We start from the raw sequence: 14,985 nt of genomic DNA on the forward strand, positions 1-14,985 counted from the left end.
GATTAGAAAAAGCTTCCCCCAACTCCCCCCCCCCCCGCACACACACATACGAAAAACAAGCTAAAGAACACTAAAACATGTATTTAACACATAATAAAAAAGCAACGAAGAAGGAAGGGACGAGACAGACTGTTGGCGAGGCAGTCATTGCTGTTAACCAAAATAATAGTTATTTGTGTTTCTTAATTAAATGACTTTCCCAAATTACAGTTAAGTATCTAAATAAATGATCTGCTGGCCGAGGGGAAAATGGATGGTCGAGAGAATATAAACAGTTGTTAGAATATAAATAGTTGGTAGCATGCTAATGAAAATTGTTTCATTTCTCATTTTCTTTACTTTATCAATCTATTCTACACAGAAAATCCCTTTGGACCTACATTATGTAAGTTTCTGCAGTCAGCCTTAAATGTTCCATTGGACTAGTCACATCCTCTACATGCTTCTAGTTCAAGCTTTCCATAGATGTAGCAAACCTATTAAGCTGCAGTTTCCTTTCCTCTTAAAAGAATGTTGCTGTCAGTGTAAGTGAAAGATCTGTTGTACTTTTTCTAAACAGTTATACTCTGATGACTTCATATCAGAAAATTTGTGTGCTTGTAAATGTAAACTCTGATTAAACAGAATTAACATAACCAAAGAGGCTGAATCAAGGTGCAGTATCTCTTTTTATCTTCTGTGGCTTCCAATGGAGCTCTGTGCAAATAATCCTCCATTTGCTCAGAGTTGCCTCTCAGTGGAATTAACCAAAAATGGTAATGTTCTCTCTGTTTCAACAAAGCCTTTGAAAAATCTGTGGGGACTATCTCTTCTGGGTTGTTTTCCAGATAGAATAACTATGTCCAAATACCCAAAGCAGGGTTAAAATAAATATCCAGCATTTTCCTTTTTATTCCTCTTGATGTATTGAAATATCTAATTTAAATATACCGTTTTAATAACTATCATAAATGACATTTCCTTGTAAAGCTAACTCATGCCACAGTTTACTTCCATATTAGCACCTGGTATCTATTTTATGAGATTATTATTCAGTTGCAACAATATAAAGATCAGCATGCAGATTTTTGAGCACTTGGCATCTGAACAAGTTGATTCTGTTTGCAGTGGGGATTTCTGAATGTTGTATTCAGAGGTAGGAGGTTTAGCTGATTTCCCAGCCAAGGTGATAACCCATTGTTATCTCTTGCCCTGAGTTTGAACTCTTTACAATATAATAATGACTTTCACCTACATCAGTGATCGTTTTTTAATCGATTGCTGAATACTAACGTAAATGTAATTGATTTTGTCACAATCTGTGCTTGTCATTTATTCTCACCACAGCTACTATATAACCGTAATAATAAAATCAATGTGTCTTTTATTACAGCACTTTAGTATTTACACTTATGTGATGTATTATGGTCTATCTCTTTGCAGATTAATTTTTAACATAATTCTAACATAATAGACATGTCTTTGTTTCTAATTATTTGTGATGTTAATTAATACAAATTATTTTGCTATCTGCATTTATCTTAATTTCCAAAAGTTACAGTGTCCTCCATAATGTTTGGGACAAAGACCCATCGTTTATTTATTTGCTTCTCTACTCCACAATTTGAGATTTGTAACATAAAAAAAACACGTGATTAAAGTACACATTGTCAGATTTTATTAAAGTATATTTTTATACATTTTGGTTTCACCATGTAGAAATTACAGCAGTGTTTATACATAGTCACTGCCCATTTCAGAACACCATAGTGTTTGGGACACATGACTTCACGGGGATTTATAATTGCTCAGGTGTGTTTAATTGCCTCCTTCATGCAGGTAGAAGAGAGCTCTCAGCACCTAGTCTTTCCTCCAGTCTTTCCATCACCTTTGGAAACTTTCATTGCTATTTATCAACATAAGGACCAAAGTTGTGCCAATGAAAGTCAAAGAAGCCATTATGAAACTGAGAAACAAGAATAAATCTGTTAGAGACATCAGCCAAACCTTAGGCTTACCAAAATCAACTGTTTGGAACATCATTAAGAAGAAAGAGCACTGGTGAGCTTACTAATTGTAACGGGACTGGCAGGCCATGGACCTCCACAGCTGATGACAGAAGAATTATCTCATTAATAAAGAAAAATCCCCAAACATCTGTCCCGACAGATCAGAAACACTCTTCAGGAGTCGAGCGTAGATTTGTCAATGACCACTGTCCGCAGAAAACCTCATGAACAGAAATACAGAGGCTACACAGTAAGATGTAAACCAAGAAAGACTGGATAGACTCGGCTTGTACTCGCTAGAATTTAGAAGATTGAGGGGGAATCTTATAGAAACTTACAAAATTCTTAAGGGGTTGGACAGGCTAGATGCAGGAAAATTGTTCCCGATGTTGGGGAAGTCCAGAACAAGGGGTCACAGTTTAAGGATAAGGGGGAAATCTTTTAGGACCGAGATGAGGAAAACTTTCTCGGCCCTACAGTCCATGCCGGTGAATTTTTTTTTTGGAATCCCACCTGCCGCATAGAAACCCTCCATTCCCTTCTCAGTTCCATTGGCTATATTTATTTTTTAGAGATACCAATGAACCTGTGGCCCTTGTGGGGCTAAAGGGACACCGCCACCACTCTCTGCGAAAGAAGGCAGGAACAGGATACTAAACTTCTGTCCCTTAATCTGAAGTCATGTCATCTTGTTTGAATCTTCCCTATTCTCAAAGGGAAAAGCTTGTCCACATCTAACTCTGTCTATCCCTCTCATCATTTTAAAGACCTCTGTCAGGTGCAGAAATAACCTTCCGGGTTACAGAGCCAAGAAGACCTAACTTATTCACCACATCTTCTGGAAACTTAGTCTTGTTGACAACTGAGGCAAGATTCTAGTACATCTGCTCTGTACTCTATTCTAGACCTCCTTCCTATAATTTTTCCAAAATTGTACACCATACAGCCAGATTTGGTCTCACCAATGCCTTGTACAATTTTAACATTACATCCCAGCTTCTATACTCAATGCTCTGATTTATAAAGGCTAGCATACCAAAAGCTTTCTTTACCACCCTATCTATATGAGATTCCACCTTCAAGGAACTATGCACGGTTATACCCAGAGCCCTCTGTTCAACTGTATTCTTCAATTCCCTACCATTTACCATGTAGTCCTATTTTGATTTGTCCTGCCAAGGTGTAGCACCTCACATTTATCAGCATTAAACTCCATCTGCCATCTTTCAGCCCATTTTTCCAAATGGCCTAAATCACTCTGTAGACTTTGGAAATCCTCTTCATTATCCACAACACCCCCTATCTTGGTATCATCTGCATACTTACTAATCCAATTGAGCACACCTTCATCCAGATCATTGATGTACATGACAAACAACAAAGGACCCAACACAGATCCCTCACCCCACTGGTCACCTGCCTCCAACCCGATAAACAGCCATCCACCATTACCCTCTGGCTTCTCCCATTCAGCCACTCAAATCCATCTTGCTATTCCTGCATTTATACCCAACAGTTGAACCTTCTTAACCAACCTTCCATGAGGAACCTTGTCAAAGGCCTTACTAAAGTCCATATAGACAACATCCACTGCTTTACCCTCGTCAATTTCCCTAGTAACCTCTTCAAAAAATTCAAGAAGATTAGTCAAACATGACCTTCCAGGCACAAATCCATGTTGACTGTTCCTAATCAGACTCTGTTTATCTAGATGCTTATATATATTATCTCTAAGTATCTTTTCCATTAATTTGCCCACCACTGAAGTCAAACTAACAGGTCTATAATTGCTAGGTTTACTCTTCGAACCCTTTTTAAACAATGGAACAACATGCGCAGTACGCCAATACTCGGGGACTATTCCCGTTTCTAATGAAATTTGAAATATTTCTGTCATAGCCCGGCTATTTCTACACTAACTTCCCTCAATGTCCTAGGGAATATCCTGTCAGGACCTGGAGACTTATCCACTTTTATATTTTTCAAAAGTGTGAGTACTTCTTTTACTTTGAACCTCATAGTATCCATAGCTACTCTACTAGTTTCCCTTACCTCACATAATTCAATATCCTTCTCCTTGGTGAATACCGAAAAAAAAAAATTGTTCAATATCTCCCCCATTTCTTTTGGCTCTGCGGATAGCTGTCCACTCTGTCTCTCCAATGGACCAATTTTATCCCTCCTTATCCTTTTGCTATTAATATAGCTGTAGAAACCCTTTGGATTGACTTTCACCTTACTTGCCAAAGCAACCTCATATCTTCTTTTAGCTTTCTAATTTCTTTCTTAAGATTCTTTTTACATTCCTTATACTCCTCAAGCACCTCATTTACTTCATGCTGCCTATAATTATTGTAGACGTCCCTCTTTTTCTGAACAAGATGTCCAATTTCCCTTGAAAACCAGGGCTCTTTCCAATTTTTACTGTTTCCTTTCAACCGAACAGGAACATAAAGATTCTGTACTCTTAAAATTTCCCCTTTAAATGTCCTCCATTTTTCTTCTACATCTTTCCCATAAAACAAAATGTCCCAGTTCACTCCTTTTAAATCATCTCGCATCGCATCAAAGTTAGCCTTTCTCCAATCAAAAATCTCAACCCTAGGTCCAGTTCTGACCCTCTCCATAATTATATTGAAACTAATGGTATTGTGATCACTGGACCCGAAGTGCTCCCCAACGCATACCTCCGCCACCTGTCCAGTCTCATTTCCTAACAGGAGGTCCAGCACTGCCCCTCCTCTAGTAGGTACCTCTATGTATTGCTGCAAAAAACTATCCTGCACACATTTTACAAACTCCAACCCATCCAGCCCATTTACAGAATGTGTTTCCCAGTCAATGTGTGGAAAGTTGAAATCTCCCACAATCACTACCTTGTGCTTACTACTAATCTCTGCTATCTCCTTACATATTTGCTCTTCCAATTCTCGTTCCCCGTTTGGCGGTCTATAATACACCCCTATAAGTGTTGCTACACCTTTCCCACTTCTCAATTCCACCCAAATAGCCTCCCTAGATGAGCCCTCCAATCTATCCTGCCAAAGCACTGCTGTAATATCTTCCCTGACTAGTAATGCAACACCTCCACCTCTTGCCCCTCCAATTCTATCACACCTGAAGCAACGAAATCCTGGAATATTTAGTTTCCAATCACAGCCCTCCTGCAACCATGTTTCACTGATCGCCACAACATCATACTTCCAGGTGGCTAGCCAGACTCTAAGCTCATCCACCTTTCTTACAATGCTCCTAGCATTAAAATATGCACATTTAAGAAAACCCCCGTCACTTATTCTCTGTTTATTTCCTTTTTTTTTCTTTCCTCTTGTGTCCGAGTGCTTCCCATTTCTGCTTCCTGCCTCCCATTAGGGGGAATGGGAGGATAAGGGGGAATGGATAAGGGGGAAATCTTTTAGGACCGAGATGAGGAAAACTTTTTTCACACAGAGGGTGGTGAATCTCTGGAATTCTCTGCCGCAGAAGGTAGTTGAGGCCAGTTCATTGGCTATATTTAAGAGGGACTTAGATGTGGCCCTTGTGGCTAAAGGGATCAGGGGGTATGGAGAGAAGGCAGGAACAGGATACTGAGTTGGATGATCAGCCATGATCATATTGAATGGCGAATGGTGCAGGCTCGAAGGGCCGAATGGCCTACTCCTGCACCTAATTTCTATGTTTCCATGTAAGATGCAAACCACATGTAAGCTGCAGAAATAGGATGGCCGGGTTACAGTTTGCCAAGAAGTGCTTAAAAGAGTCACCACAGTTCTGGAAAAAGGTCTTGTGGACAACTGAGACGAAGATTAACTTATACAGTGCATTCAGAAAGTATTCAGACCTCTTCATTTTTTCCATATTTTGTTATGTTACAGCCTTATTTTAAAATGGATTCAATTCTTCTTTTATCATCAATCCACACACAACATCCCAGAACGAAGAAGTGAAAACAGGTACTTAGAAAAATTTGCAAGGTATTATGTTGAGACATAGATCTGGGGAAGGGTATAAAACAATTTCTGCAGCTTACAGGTCCCGAAGAGCACAGTGGCCTCCGTCATTCTTAAATGGAAGAACTTTGGAACCACCAGGACCCTTCATAGAGCTGGCCACCCGGCCAAACTGAGCAATCGGGGGGAGAAGGGCCTTGGTCAGGGAGGTGACCAAGAACCCGATGGTCACTCTGACTGAGCTCCAGAGCTCCTGTGTGGAGATGGGAGAACCTTCCAAAAGGACACCCATATCTGTAGCACTCCACCAATCAGGCCTTTCTGGTAGAGTGTACAAGAAGGAACTGCAGATGCTGGAAAATGCTGGAGGATGCAGCGCCTCATATTCCGCTTGGGCAGTCTGCATCCCGGTGGCCTGAACATTGGTTTCTCCAATTTCCGGTAGCCCTTGCCGTCTCCTCCCCTTCTCAGCTATCCCTCAGCCCTCTGGCTCCTCCTCTTCCTTTCTTCTTCCCCCCACCCTGCATCAGTCTGAAGAAGGGTTGCCTATTTCCTTTGCTTCATTGATGCTACCGCACCCGCTGAGTTTCTCCAGCAATTTTGTTTACCATTTCTGGTAGAGTGGCCAGACGGGAGCGAGTCCTCAGTAAAATGAGGACTCCATTTGGCCCTTCGAGCCAGCACCGCCATTCATTGTGATCATGGCTGATCATCCCAAATCAATAACCCGTGCCTGCCTTCTCCCCATATCCCTTGATTCCACTAGCCCCAAGAGCTCTATCTAACTCTCTCCTAAATCCATCCAGTGATTTGGCCTCCACTGCCCTCTTTGGCAGGGAATTCCACAAATTCACAACTCTCTGGGTGAAAAAGTTTTTTCTCACCTCAGTCTTAAATGGCCTCCCCTTTATTCTAAGACTGTGGCCCCAGGTTCTGGACTCGCCCAACATTGGGAACATTTTTCTGCATCTAGCTTGTCCAGTCCTTTTATAATTTTATATGTTTCTATAAGATCCCTCATTCTTCTAAACTAAAGTAAATACAAGCCTAGTCTTTTCAATCTTTCCTCATATGACAGTCCCACCATCCAAGGGATCAATCTCGTGAACCTACGCTGCACTGCCTCAATCACAAGGATGTCCTTCCTCAAATTACGAGACCAAAACTGCACACAATACTCCAGATGTTGTCTTACCAGAGCCCTATACAACTGCAGAAGAACCTCTTTACTCCTATACTGAAATCCTCTTGTTATGAAGGCCAACATTCCATTCGCTTTCTTCACTGCCTGCTGTACCTGCACGCCAACTTTCAGTGACTGGTGTACAAGGACACGCAGGTCTCACTGCACCTCCCGCTTACCTAACCTAACCCCATTGAGATAATAATCTGCCCCCTTGTTTTTGCCGCCCAAGTGGATAACCTCACATTTAACTATACTATACTGCATCTGCCACGCATCTGCCCACTCACTGAACCTGTCCAGGTCACCCTGCAACCTCCTAACATCCTCTTCACTGTTCAAACTGTCACCCAGCTTTGTGTCATCTGAAAACTTGCCAGTGTTGCTCCTAACTCCCTTTTCCAAATCATTAATATATATGGTAAACAGTTGCGGCCCCAACACCGAGCCTTGCGGCTCTCCACTTGTCCCTGCCTGCCATTCTGAAAAGGACCCGTTCACTCCTACTCTTTGCTCCCTGTCTGCCAACCAATTTTCTATCCATGTCAACACCCTACCCCCAATACCATGTGCTCTAATTTTAGTCACCAGTCTCCTGTGCGGGACCTTATCAAAGGCTTTCTGAAAGTCTAGATACACTACATCCACTGGCTTCCCTTCATCCATTTTACTTGTCACATCTTCAAAAAATTCCAGTAGATTAGTCAAGCATGATTTTCCTTTCATAAATCCATGTTGACTTGGACTAATCCATTTACTGCTATCCAAATGTCCCATTATTACCTCTTTAATAATTGACTCCAGCATCTTTCCCACCACCGAAGTCAGGCTAACTGGTCTGTAATTTCCCATTTTCTCTCTCGCTCCTTTCTTGAAAAGTGGGATAACATTAGCTATCCTCCAATCCACAGGAATGATCCTGAATCTATTGAACAGTGGAAAATGATCACCAATGTGTCCACTATTTCTAGAGCCACCTCCCTGAGGACCCTGGGATGCAGACCATCTGGCCCAGGGGATTTATCATCCTTCAGTCCCATTAGCCTACCCAATACTGTTTCTCGCCTAATGAAAATTGATTTCAGTTCCTCTACCCCCTTAGAAGAATGGGAGAAATTACTCAAATACAGGTGTCCAAGCTTGTAGTGTCATACCCAAGAAGACTTGAGGCTGTAATCGCTGCCAAAGGTGCCTCAACAAAGTACTGAGTAAAGGGTCATGTAAATGTGATATTTCAGTTATTTATTTTTAATTACTTTGCAAATATTGCTAAACATCTGACTTCGTTTTTTTATTACGGACGATTTTATGTAGATTGATGATAAAAAAAAAATGTCATCCATTTTAGAATAAGGCTGTAACATAACAAAATATGGAAAAAGTGAAGGGATCTGAATTATTTCTGAATGGACTGTATCAGAGTGATGGCAAGAGCAAAGTATGAAGGAGAGAAGAAACTGCCCAAGATCCAAAGCATACCATGTCATACCACAGGGAAATCCTTTAAAACCGAGATGAGAAGAACTTTTTTCACACAAAGAGTGGTGAATCTCTGGAACTCTCTGCCACAGAGGGTAGTCGAGGCCAGTTCATTGGCTATATTTAAGAGGGAGTTAGATGTGGCCCTTGTGGCTAAGGGGATCAGAGGGTATGGAGAGAAGGCAGGTACGGGATACTGAGTTGGATGATCAGCCATGATCATATTGAATGGCGGTGCAGGCTCGAAGGGCCGAATGACCTACTCCTGCACCTAATTTCTATGTTTCTAAGTGTCTCAAAACTCATTGGCTGGCAGTTCATTCTACAGCAAGACAATGATCCCAAACATACTGCTATAGCAACAAAGGACCTTTTAAAAGCAAAAAAAATGGTCAATTCTTGAATAGCCAAGTCAATCACCCGATCTGAACCCAATTGAGCATGCCTTTAATATGCTGAGGAGAAAACTGAAGGTGACTAGCCCCCAAAACAAGCATAAGCTAAAGATGGCTGCAATACAGGCCTGGCAGAGCATCACCAGAGAAGACACCCAGCAACTAGTGATGTCCATGAATCGCAGACTTCAAGCAGTCATTGCATGCAAAGGACACAACAAAATACTAAACATGACTACTTTCATTTACATGACATTGCTGTGGTCCAAACATTATGGTGCCCTGAAATGGGGGGAACTATGTATAAATACTGCTGTAATTTCTACATGGTGAAACCAAAATGTATTAAAATGGTCCTTTATTAAAATCTGACAGTGTCCACTTTAACCACATGTGATTTTTTTTCTATTACAAATCTCAAATTGTGGAGCACAGAGGCAAATAAATAAATGATGGATCTTTGTCCCAAACATTATGGATGGCAATGTACCTTGTGATTTTTGTAATATACATAATATGTATAAACATTTTGTTTTTCTTTTGACTTCATAGCATTTTTCTCTAGCTGAATTCCATAACAATGCTAACATTTCATCTCTTCGAAGATTGACACAAAATGATGGTGCAATACTGGTTTACACTGGAGATAGACACTCCAGCATATTGTGTCTATGTTCGGTGTAAACCAGCATCTGCAGTTCCTTCTTACTCATCTCTTCACACAATTATGTGCAGCAGTCAATCCAATGTGTATTTATTTGCTCTCTGTTTTTGTTTCCCCTTTCAAAAGCTTAATTTTAGTAGGATTATTACAGTTTGAAATCAGTACAACTTGGGTTGAATTAATGTACAAGGTTGAGCGCCCATATGGTTAAAAATATATCAAATAAGTTATTTTCCTCCCATTTTTGTGCAGATCATACCTCGGTGGGTGGCCTAGGAGACAGTTTCTATGAATACTTGCTGAAAGCTTGGCTGGTGTCGGATAAGACTGACACAGAAGCAAGGAAAATGTACGATGATGCACTGCAGGTAAAGTGAAACATTTATTTGGATTTTCAAAATCAAATCGGCTGCTTTGAGTGACGTTTGTGATTTTTCTATAAAGGGTGCTTTCTAACTTTTTACTATAAATGTAAGAATATGGATTAATTACAACTTGCTTGGAAAAAAAAAGTGTTTAATTGTCAATATGTATGTAAACTGAACAATGAAATTCTTACTTGCAATAGCATTACAGGTGTTAACACAGTACTCAATAGGCAACTTAATGAACGAACATTTAAAAAAACAATATCGTATTTAAAAAAAACCCTGCAGTTGGGAATTTAGTTGGTGTTTGTTTTGTCCAATAGCCTAGATAATTTAAGGTTTGTGAAAGTAAATGTTAAAATACACTTGGCGATAGTTCTGCATGCTGATTTTTCTTCATAATTGTTCAGTAACAAGTATGTGTTAATTTTGCATTCATTTCGTTAGCCAATTGTTGCGTGAGTTTGAGTCCTTGTTTCCTTTATATAACAACTTAATACGTTAAAATTAAAAATCAAGGTTCAGCAAACTTCATTCGGATCTGATTGAATTAAGATGGAGTTTATATTAATGAACAACTTCTTAAAATTGTTACAAAAAAATATAATTTAAATTACATTTATTTGGTAACATTCACACCCCCATCTATCTCGTTAAAGACCTTTCAGCTATCTTTAATCTGACTTCAATTTTAAATTTTGCACAACATTTCGTACAACTTTATCAGTGCACCGTGGGCGGCCTAATTGTATTCATGTATAGTCCCGTTTTTGACTGGATAACACACAAAAAAGCTTTTCACTGTACCTTGGTACACGTGACAATAATAAACTAAACTAAGTGTCCTAAAATGTCCACAAGAATAACATTGCCTTGAATGTGTCAGTGTTAAATTCTGTGACAGTTAATTTTCTCTGACAAAACACAGTGTATAATGACCAGAGTGTCTGTTTGTGGTCATGCTGATTGTGGGGGAAGTATTGCCCTCGGCACTCTGCTGATCTTTGAAGTGCCGTAAGATCTTTCATTCCCATCTCGGAGTGCCGAAAGTCCATCGGTACTGGAGTTTCTCAGAAACATAATGCATCTGACAATGCAGCAATTACTCAGTATTATAGTCAAGATTCAGCTCTATTTTGTGATCAAGCCTCAGTAAGAGGGAAACCTAGAATATAGTGGGAATCTGCTAATTTAGCAGTGATGATTTGAAAGCAATGAGAATCATTCGTACTTTGGATGCATGATGTTAAAAATAACGGCAAGGTTTTGTTGGTAGTTGGCTTCAGAAGGATATGATAACGGGAGCAGCTCTCCAGTCAATCCCTAAATGGATCATGGAACCCAAGGGGCAGGTTCTTAGTTGATCAAAAGGAAAAATGAAAGGCATGTCATAGACTTGTACAGCATAGAAACAGGCCATTTGGCCCATATCCCTCTAAACCTGTCCGATACATGTACCTGTCTAAATGTTTCTTAAACGTTGAGTTAGTAACTGCCTCAACTACCTTCCATGGCAGCTCGTTCCATGCACCAACCACTCTTTGTGCAAAAAAAAGTTACCCCTCGGGTTACTATTAAATATCCCCACCCCCGCCTTAAACCTATGACCTCTGGTTCTTGATTTCCCTACATTTGGCAAGAGAGTCAGTGCGTTTACACGATTTATTCCTCTCATAATTTTATACACCTCTATAAGATCACCCCTTCATCGTGCGCCCCAGGGAATAGAGACCCAGAGTGCACAACCTTTCTCTAGAGCTCAGGCTCTCGAGTCTTGCCAGCAGGCTTGTTAATCTTCACTGCACCCTTTCCAGCACAAAACCCCTGCATCCTTTCCAGCATGTGTTGAAAAGTTAATTGGAGTGACTCTCTAAAGGAGAAAGGGCACATATGCCTACAGGTGTATTGGTTGATTAGTTGCTATTAACTACTAAGTGCAAGAAGGCTGAATTGTTTTTATTAATTCCAAGACTTCAAAGGTCAAAGGTCTTTTATTGTCACGTACCAATTAAGGTACAGCGATACTCAAATTACCATACAGTCATACTAAAAAAAGCAACAAGACACACAACTACATAAAAGTTAACATAAACATCCACCACAGCAATTTCACCACATTCCTCACTGATGGAAAACAATAAAGTCTAAACTTCTTCCTCTTTATTCTCCCGTGGTCGGGGCAGTAGAACCATCCATCGGGGCGATTAAAGCTCCCGAAGCCGGCGGTCGAAACTCCCGATGTTCCCAACGTCGGTCGCTGCGTGTTCCGGACACCCACCACTCTGTGTTTTAAAAAAAAAAAAAAAGCTTACCACCGCATATCTCGCTTAAACTTTGCACCTCTCACCTTAAAGCTGTCCTCGTAGTGTTTGACATCTCTGGGGGATAAAAGGTTCTGACCATCCATCCTATCTCAGCCTCTCAATTTTATATACTTCTATCAGATCCCCCTACAACCTTCGATGTTCCAGAAAAAGCAATACAAGTTTGTTCAACTTCTCCCTGAAACTAATACACTGTAATCATGGCAGCATAAACGTCTACTGCATGCTTTCCAAAGCCTCCCTATCCTTCCTGTAATGAGGCAACCAGAACTACAAACAATACTCTAAATGCAGTCTAACCAAAGTCCTATAAACCTGCAACATTGATTCCAATGGCACTTTATTTGTCACATATACTGAAGCAGGGCTGCCAACATTGGGTGAGAGTGAGAAATTGCGAGGGAGCGTAGCGACTGAGGAGGGGAGGGTGTGAGAGGGGGGTGTCCCTCCTCCCGCGGTAGGGAGCTTTTGCATTTTTCAGCTCTTGTGCAATCTGGTGCATACCGAAGTAAGTCTTTTAACTTACACTTGAATGCAACATTTATGCTTCAAATTGGATTAGGTATGAATAAGTTTAGGCTAAATTACATTCCACAGTAGAGCCAGGCTCTGATCAACAGATGCAGCACATGAATGACCTTAGTATATTCACGTATGGAAATCAGATTATAATTCATGCTGTTATGCATATATATAGAGAGAGAACAAAAACATAGAAACAAGGCAAGGACTTCCATCACTGTTCTGCACAAATAAATCAATCAACCTTACCTTTTGACTATAGAAACAAGATGACATTAATGTCACATATTCAACCGTATTTAGTTCAATGAAATTAAGATATATATGTAAAACATCTATATGGAAACTGGCCCTTCGGCCCACCAAGTCCACACCGACCAGCAATCTACAATACACCAGTTATATCCTACACATCAGGAACAATTTAAGAAGCCAATTAACCTACAAACATGGACTTCTTTCGGATGTGGGAGAAACCGGAATATCCAGAGAAAACCATGTGGTCATAAGGAGAATGTACAAATACTGTATAGACAGCACCTGTAGTCAGAATCAAATCTGGGTCTGTGGTGCTGCAAGGCAGCAACTCTACTGCTGCGCCACCGTGCCACCCCATTAAATGAATTTTTCCGTAATATATTTATTATGCGGTCACATCAATAAAGATGTACACATGATTCTGATTTCTGCCCTTAGTTGGATAACACACATCTCCAGTTATTGTGTTTTATGGCTGGTTTTCAACCTCTTCAGTCTGAAGGTCTCAACCCAAAACATCACCTATTCTTTCTCTCCAGAGATACTGCCTGTCCTGCTGAGTTATTCCAGCTTTTAGTGTCTATCTTCAGTTTCAACCAGTATCTGCAGTTCCTTCTTACACTCTTTGTTAAGCGAAACAGGTCCTATTCTCATAATATTATTTACCTCAACTAAGTCTTCTTCACCTCTGTTGCTGCAGAGAATACTATCCCAGTTATCAAATCTTTCTTCAAAGTGGAAAAAAAATTCCAGCCCTGCATAAATTGCCCCTGGATCCTCTCCAGAGCAATTGCACCCTTTTTACAGTATGTCATAGTCTTACAGCATGGAAACAGGCCCTTCATCCCAATTTGTCCATGCAGATCAACATGCCCCATCTAAACTAGTCCCATTGATCTGCATTTGGCCCATATCCCTTTAAACCTTGTGTGTGCCAGTGTGGGTGTGTGTTAGGTTGCGTGGGTCAGTGAAGCGGCGACAACACCCACAGGGGTGAGCGGAGACTTGGCGATGTCCAGGGAGCATTTCCCTCTCTCCCCCCCCCCTTCCCGGGAATGTGGGCCGGCCCAGGTGCTCTGTGTTCCGGTCCGGGGGAGGTGAGGGTCAGTGACCCAGGGGTCGGGCATCGGAGCAGAGCCATAGCCCAAGATTCATCCTCATGGCTACAGAGGCGACACTGACGCCCCACTCACCCGGTCCACTCCTGGTCCGGGCCGGGGTAAAAACTCCATGTGGTGTGGACAGAGACAGTCTTCATTGCCATTTTAAATAGTGTGTGATGGGCTTAAGCCAATTGCTCGTTCTTTACGGGGAACCCGCCAACAGAAAACTGTTCTCATTGGTGAGTGTGGAGTGTGACTATTTGTTCATTTATATATATATTTTTTTAAATGTTGAGGGTGAGAACTTCTGTCAGCCTGAGAGCGTGAAAATTTTGTCAAATGAGTAAGTCTCACGCTCAATGTGTGAGAGTTGGCAGCCCTGCTGAAGTACAGTCAAATTTATTTTTATACTCAGTTCAGCACGTATCACTATACATAAGCACTTAGATACATGTTAGATAAGCATCTCAGATACAGGCCAAGGGTATAAAAGTCGTACACTGATATAGCATTGGTACCATTTACAAGTCCCAGTTATTATAGACAACTAAGTAGCAAGGTGGCACAGTGCTGCCTTACAGCCTAGAGACCCGGGTTCAATCCTGTCTATACAGAGTTTGTATGTTCTCCCCATGACCGTGTAGGTTTTCTCCAGGTGCTCCGGTTTCTTCCCACATGCCAAAGACATACAGGTTTGTAGGTTCATTTGATTCGGTAAAGATTGTAAATTTTCCCTAGTGTACAGGATCAT

The 14,985-nt window shown here is 40.9% G+C and overlaps 1 protein-coding gene across 1 annotated transcript in view; it reads left to right on the forward strand.

Moving 5' to 3' along the window:
* The window catches only part of man1a2 (mannosidase, alpha, class 1A, member 2), a 170,442-nt gene that overhangs the window by 140,962 nt on the left and 14,495 nt on the right, over positions 1-14,985 (forward strand). The window contains exon 9 of the mRNA XM_055644234.1: positions 9,912-10,027. Coding sequence (XP_055500209.1) covers positions 9,912-10,027 — 116 coding nt within the window. The remainder of the gene's footprint in view (positions 1-9,911; positions 10,028-14,985) is intronic.

This window comes from Leucoraja erinacea, chromosome 13 (genome assembly GCF_028641065.1).
Source record: "Leucoraja erinacea ecotype New England chromosome 13, Leri_hhj_1, whole genome shotgun sequence".
Lineage (NCBI taxonomy): Eukaryota > Metazoa > Chordata > Chondrichthyes > Rajiformes > Rajidae > Leucoraja > Leucoraja erinaceus.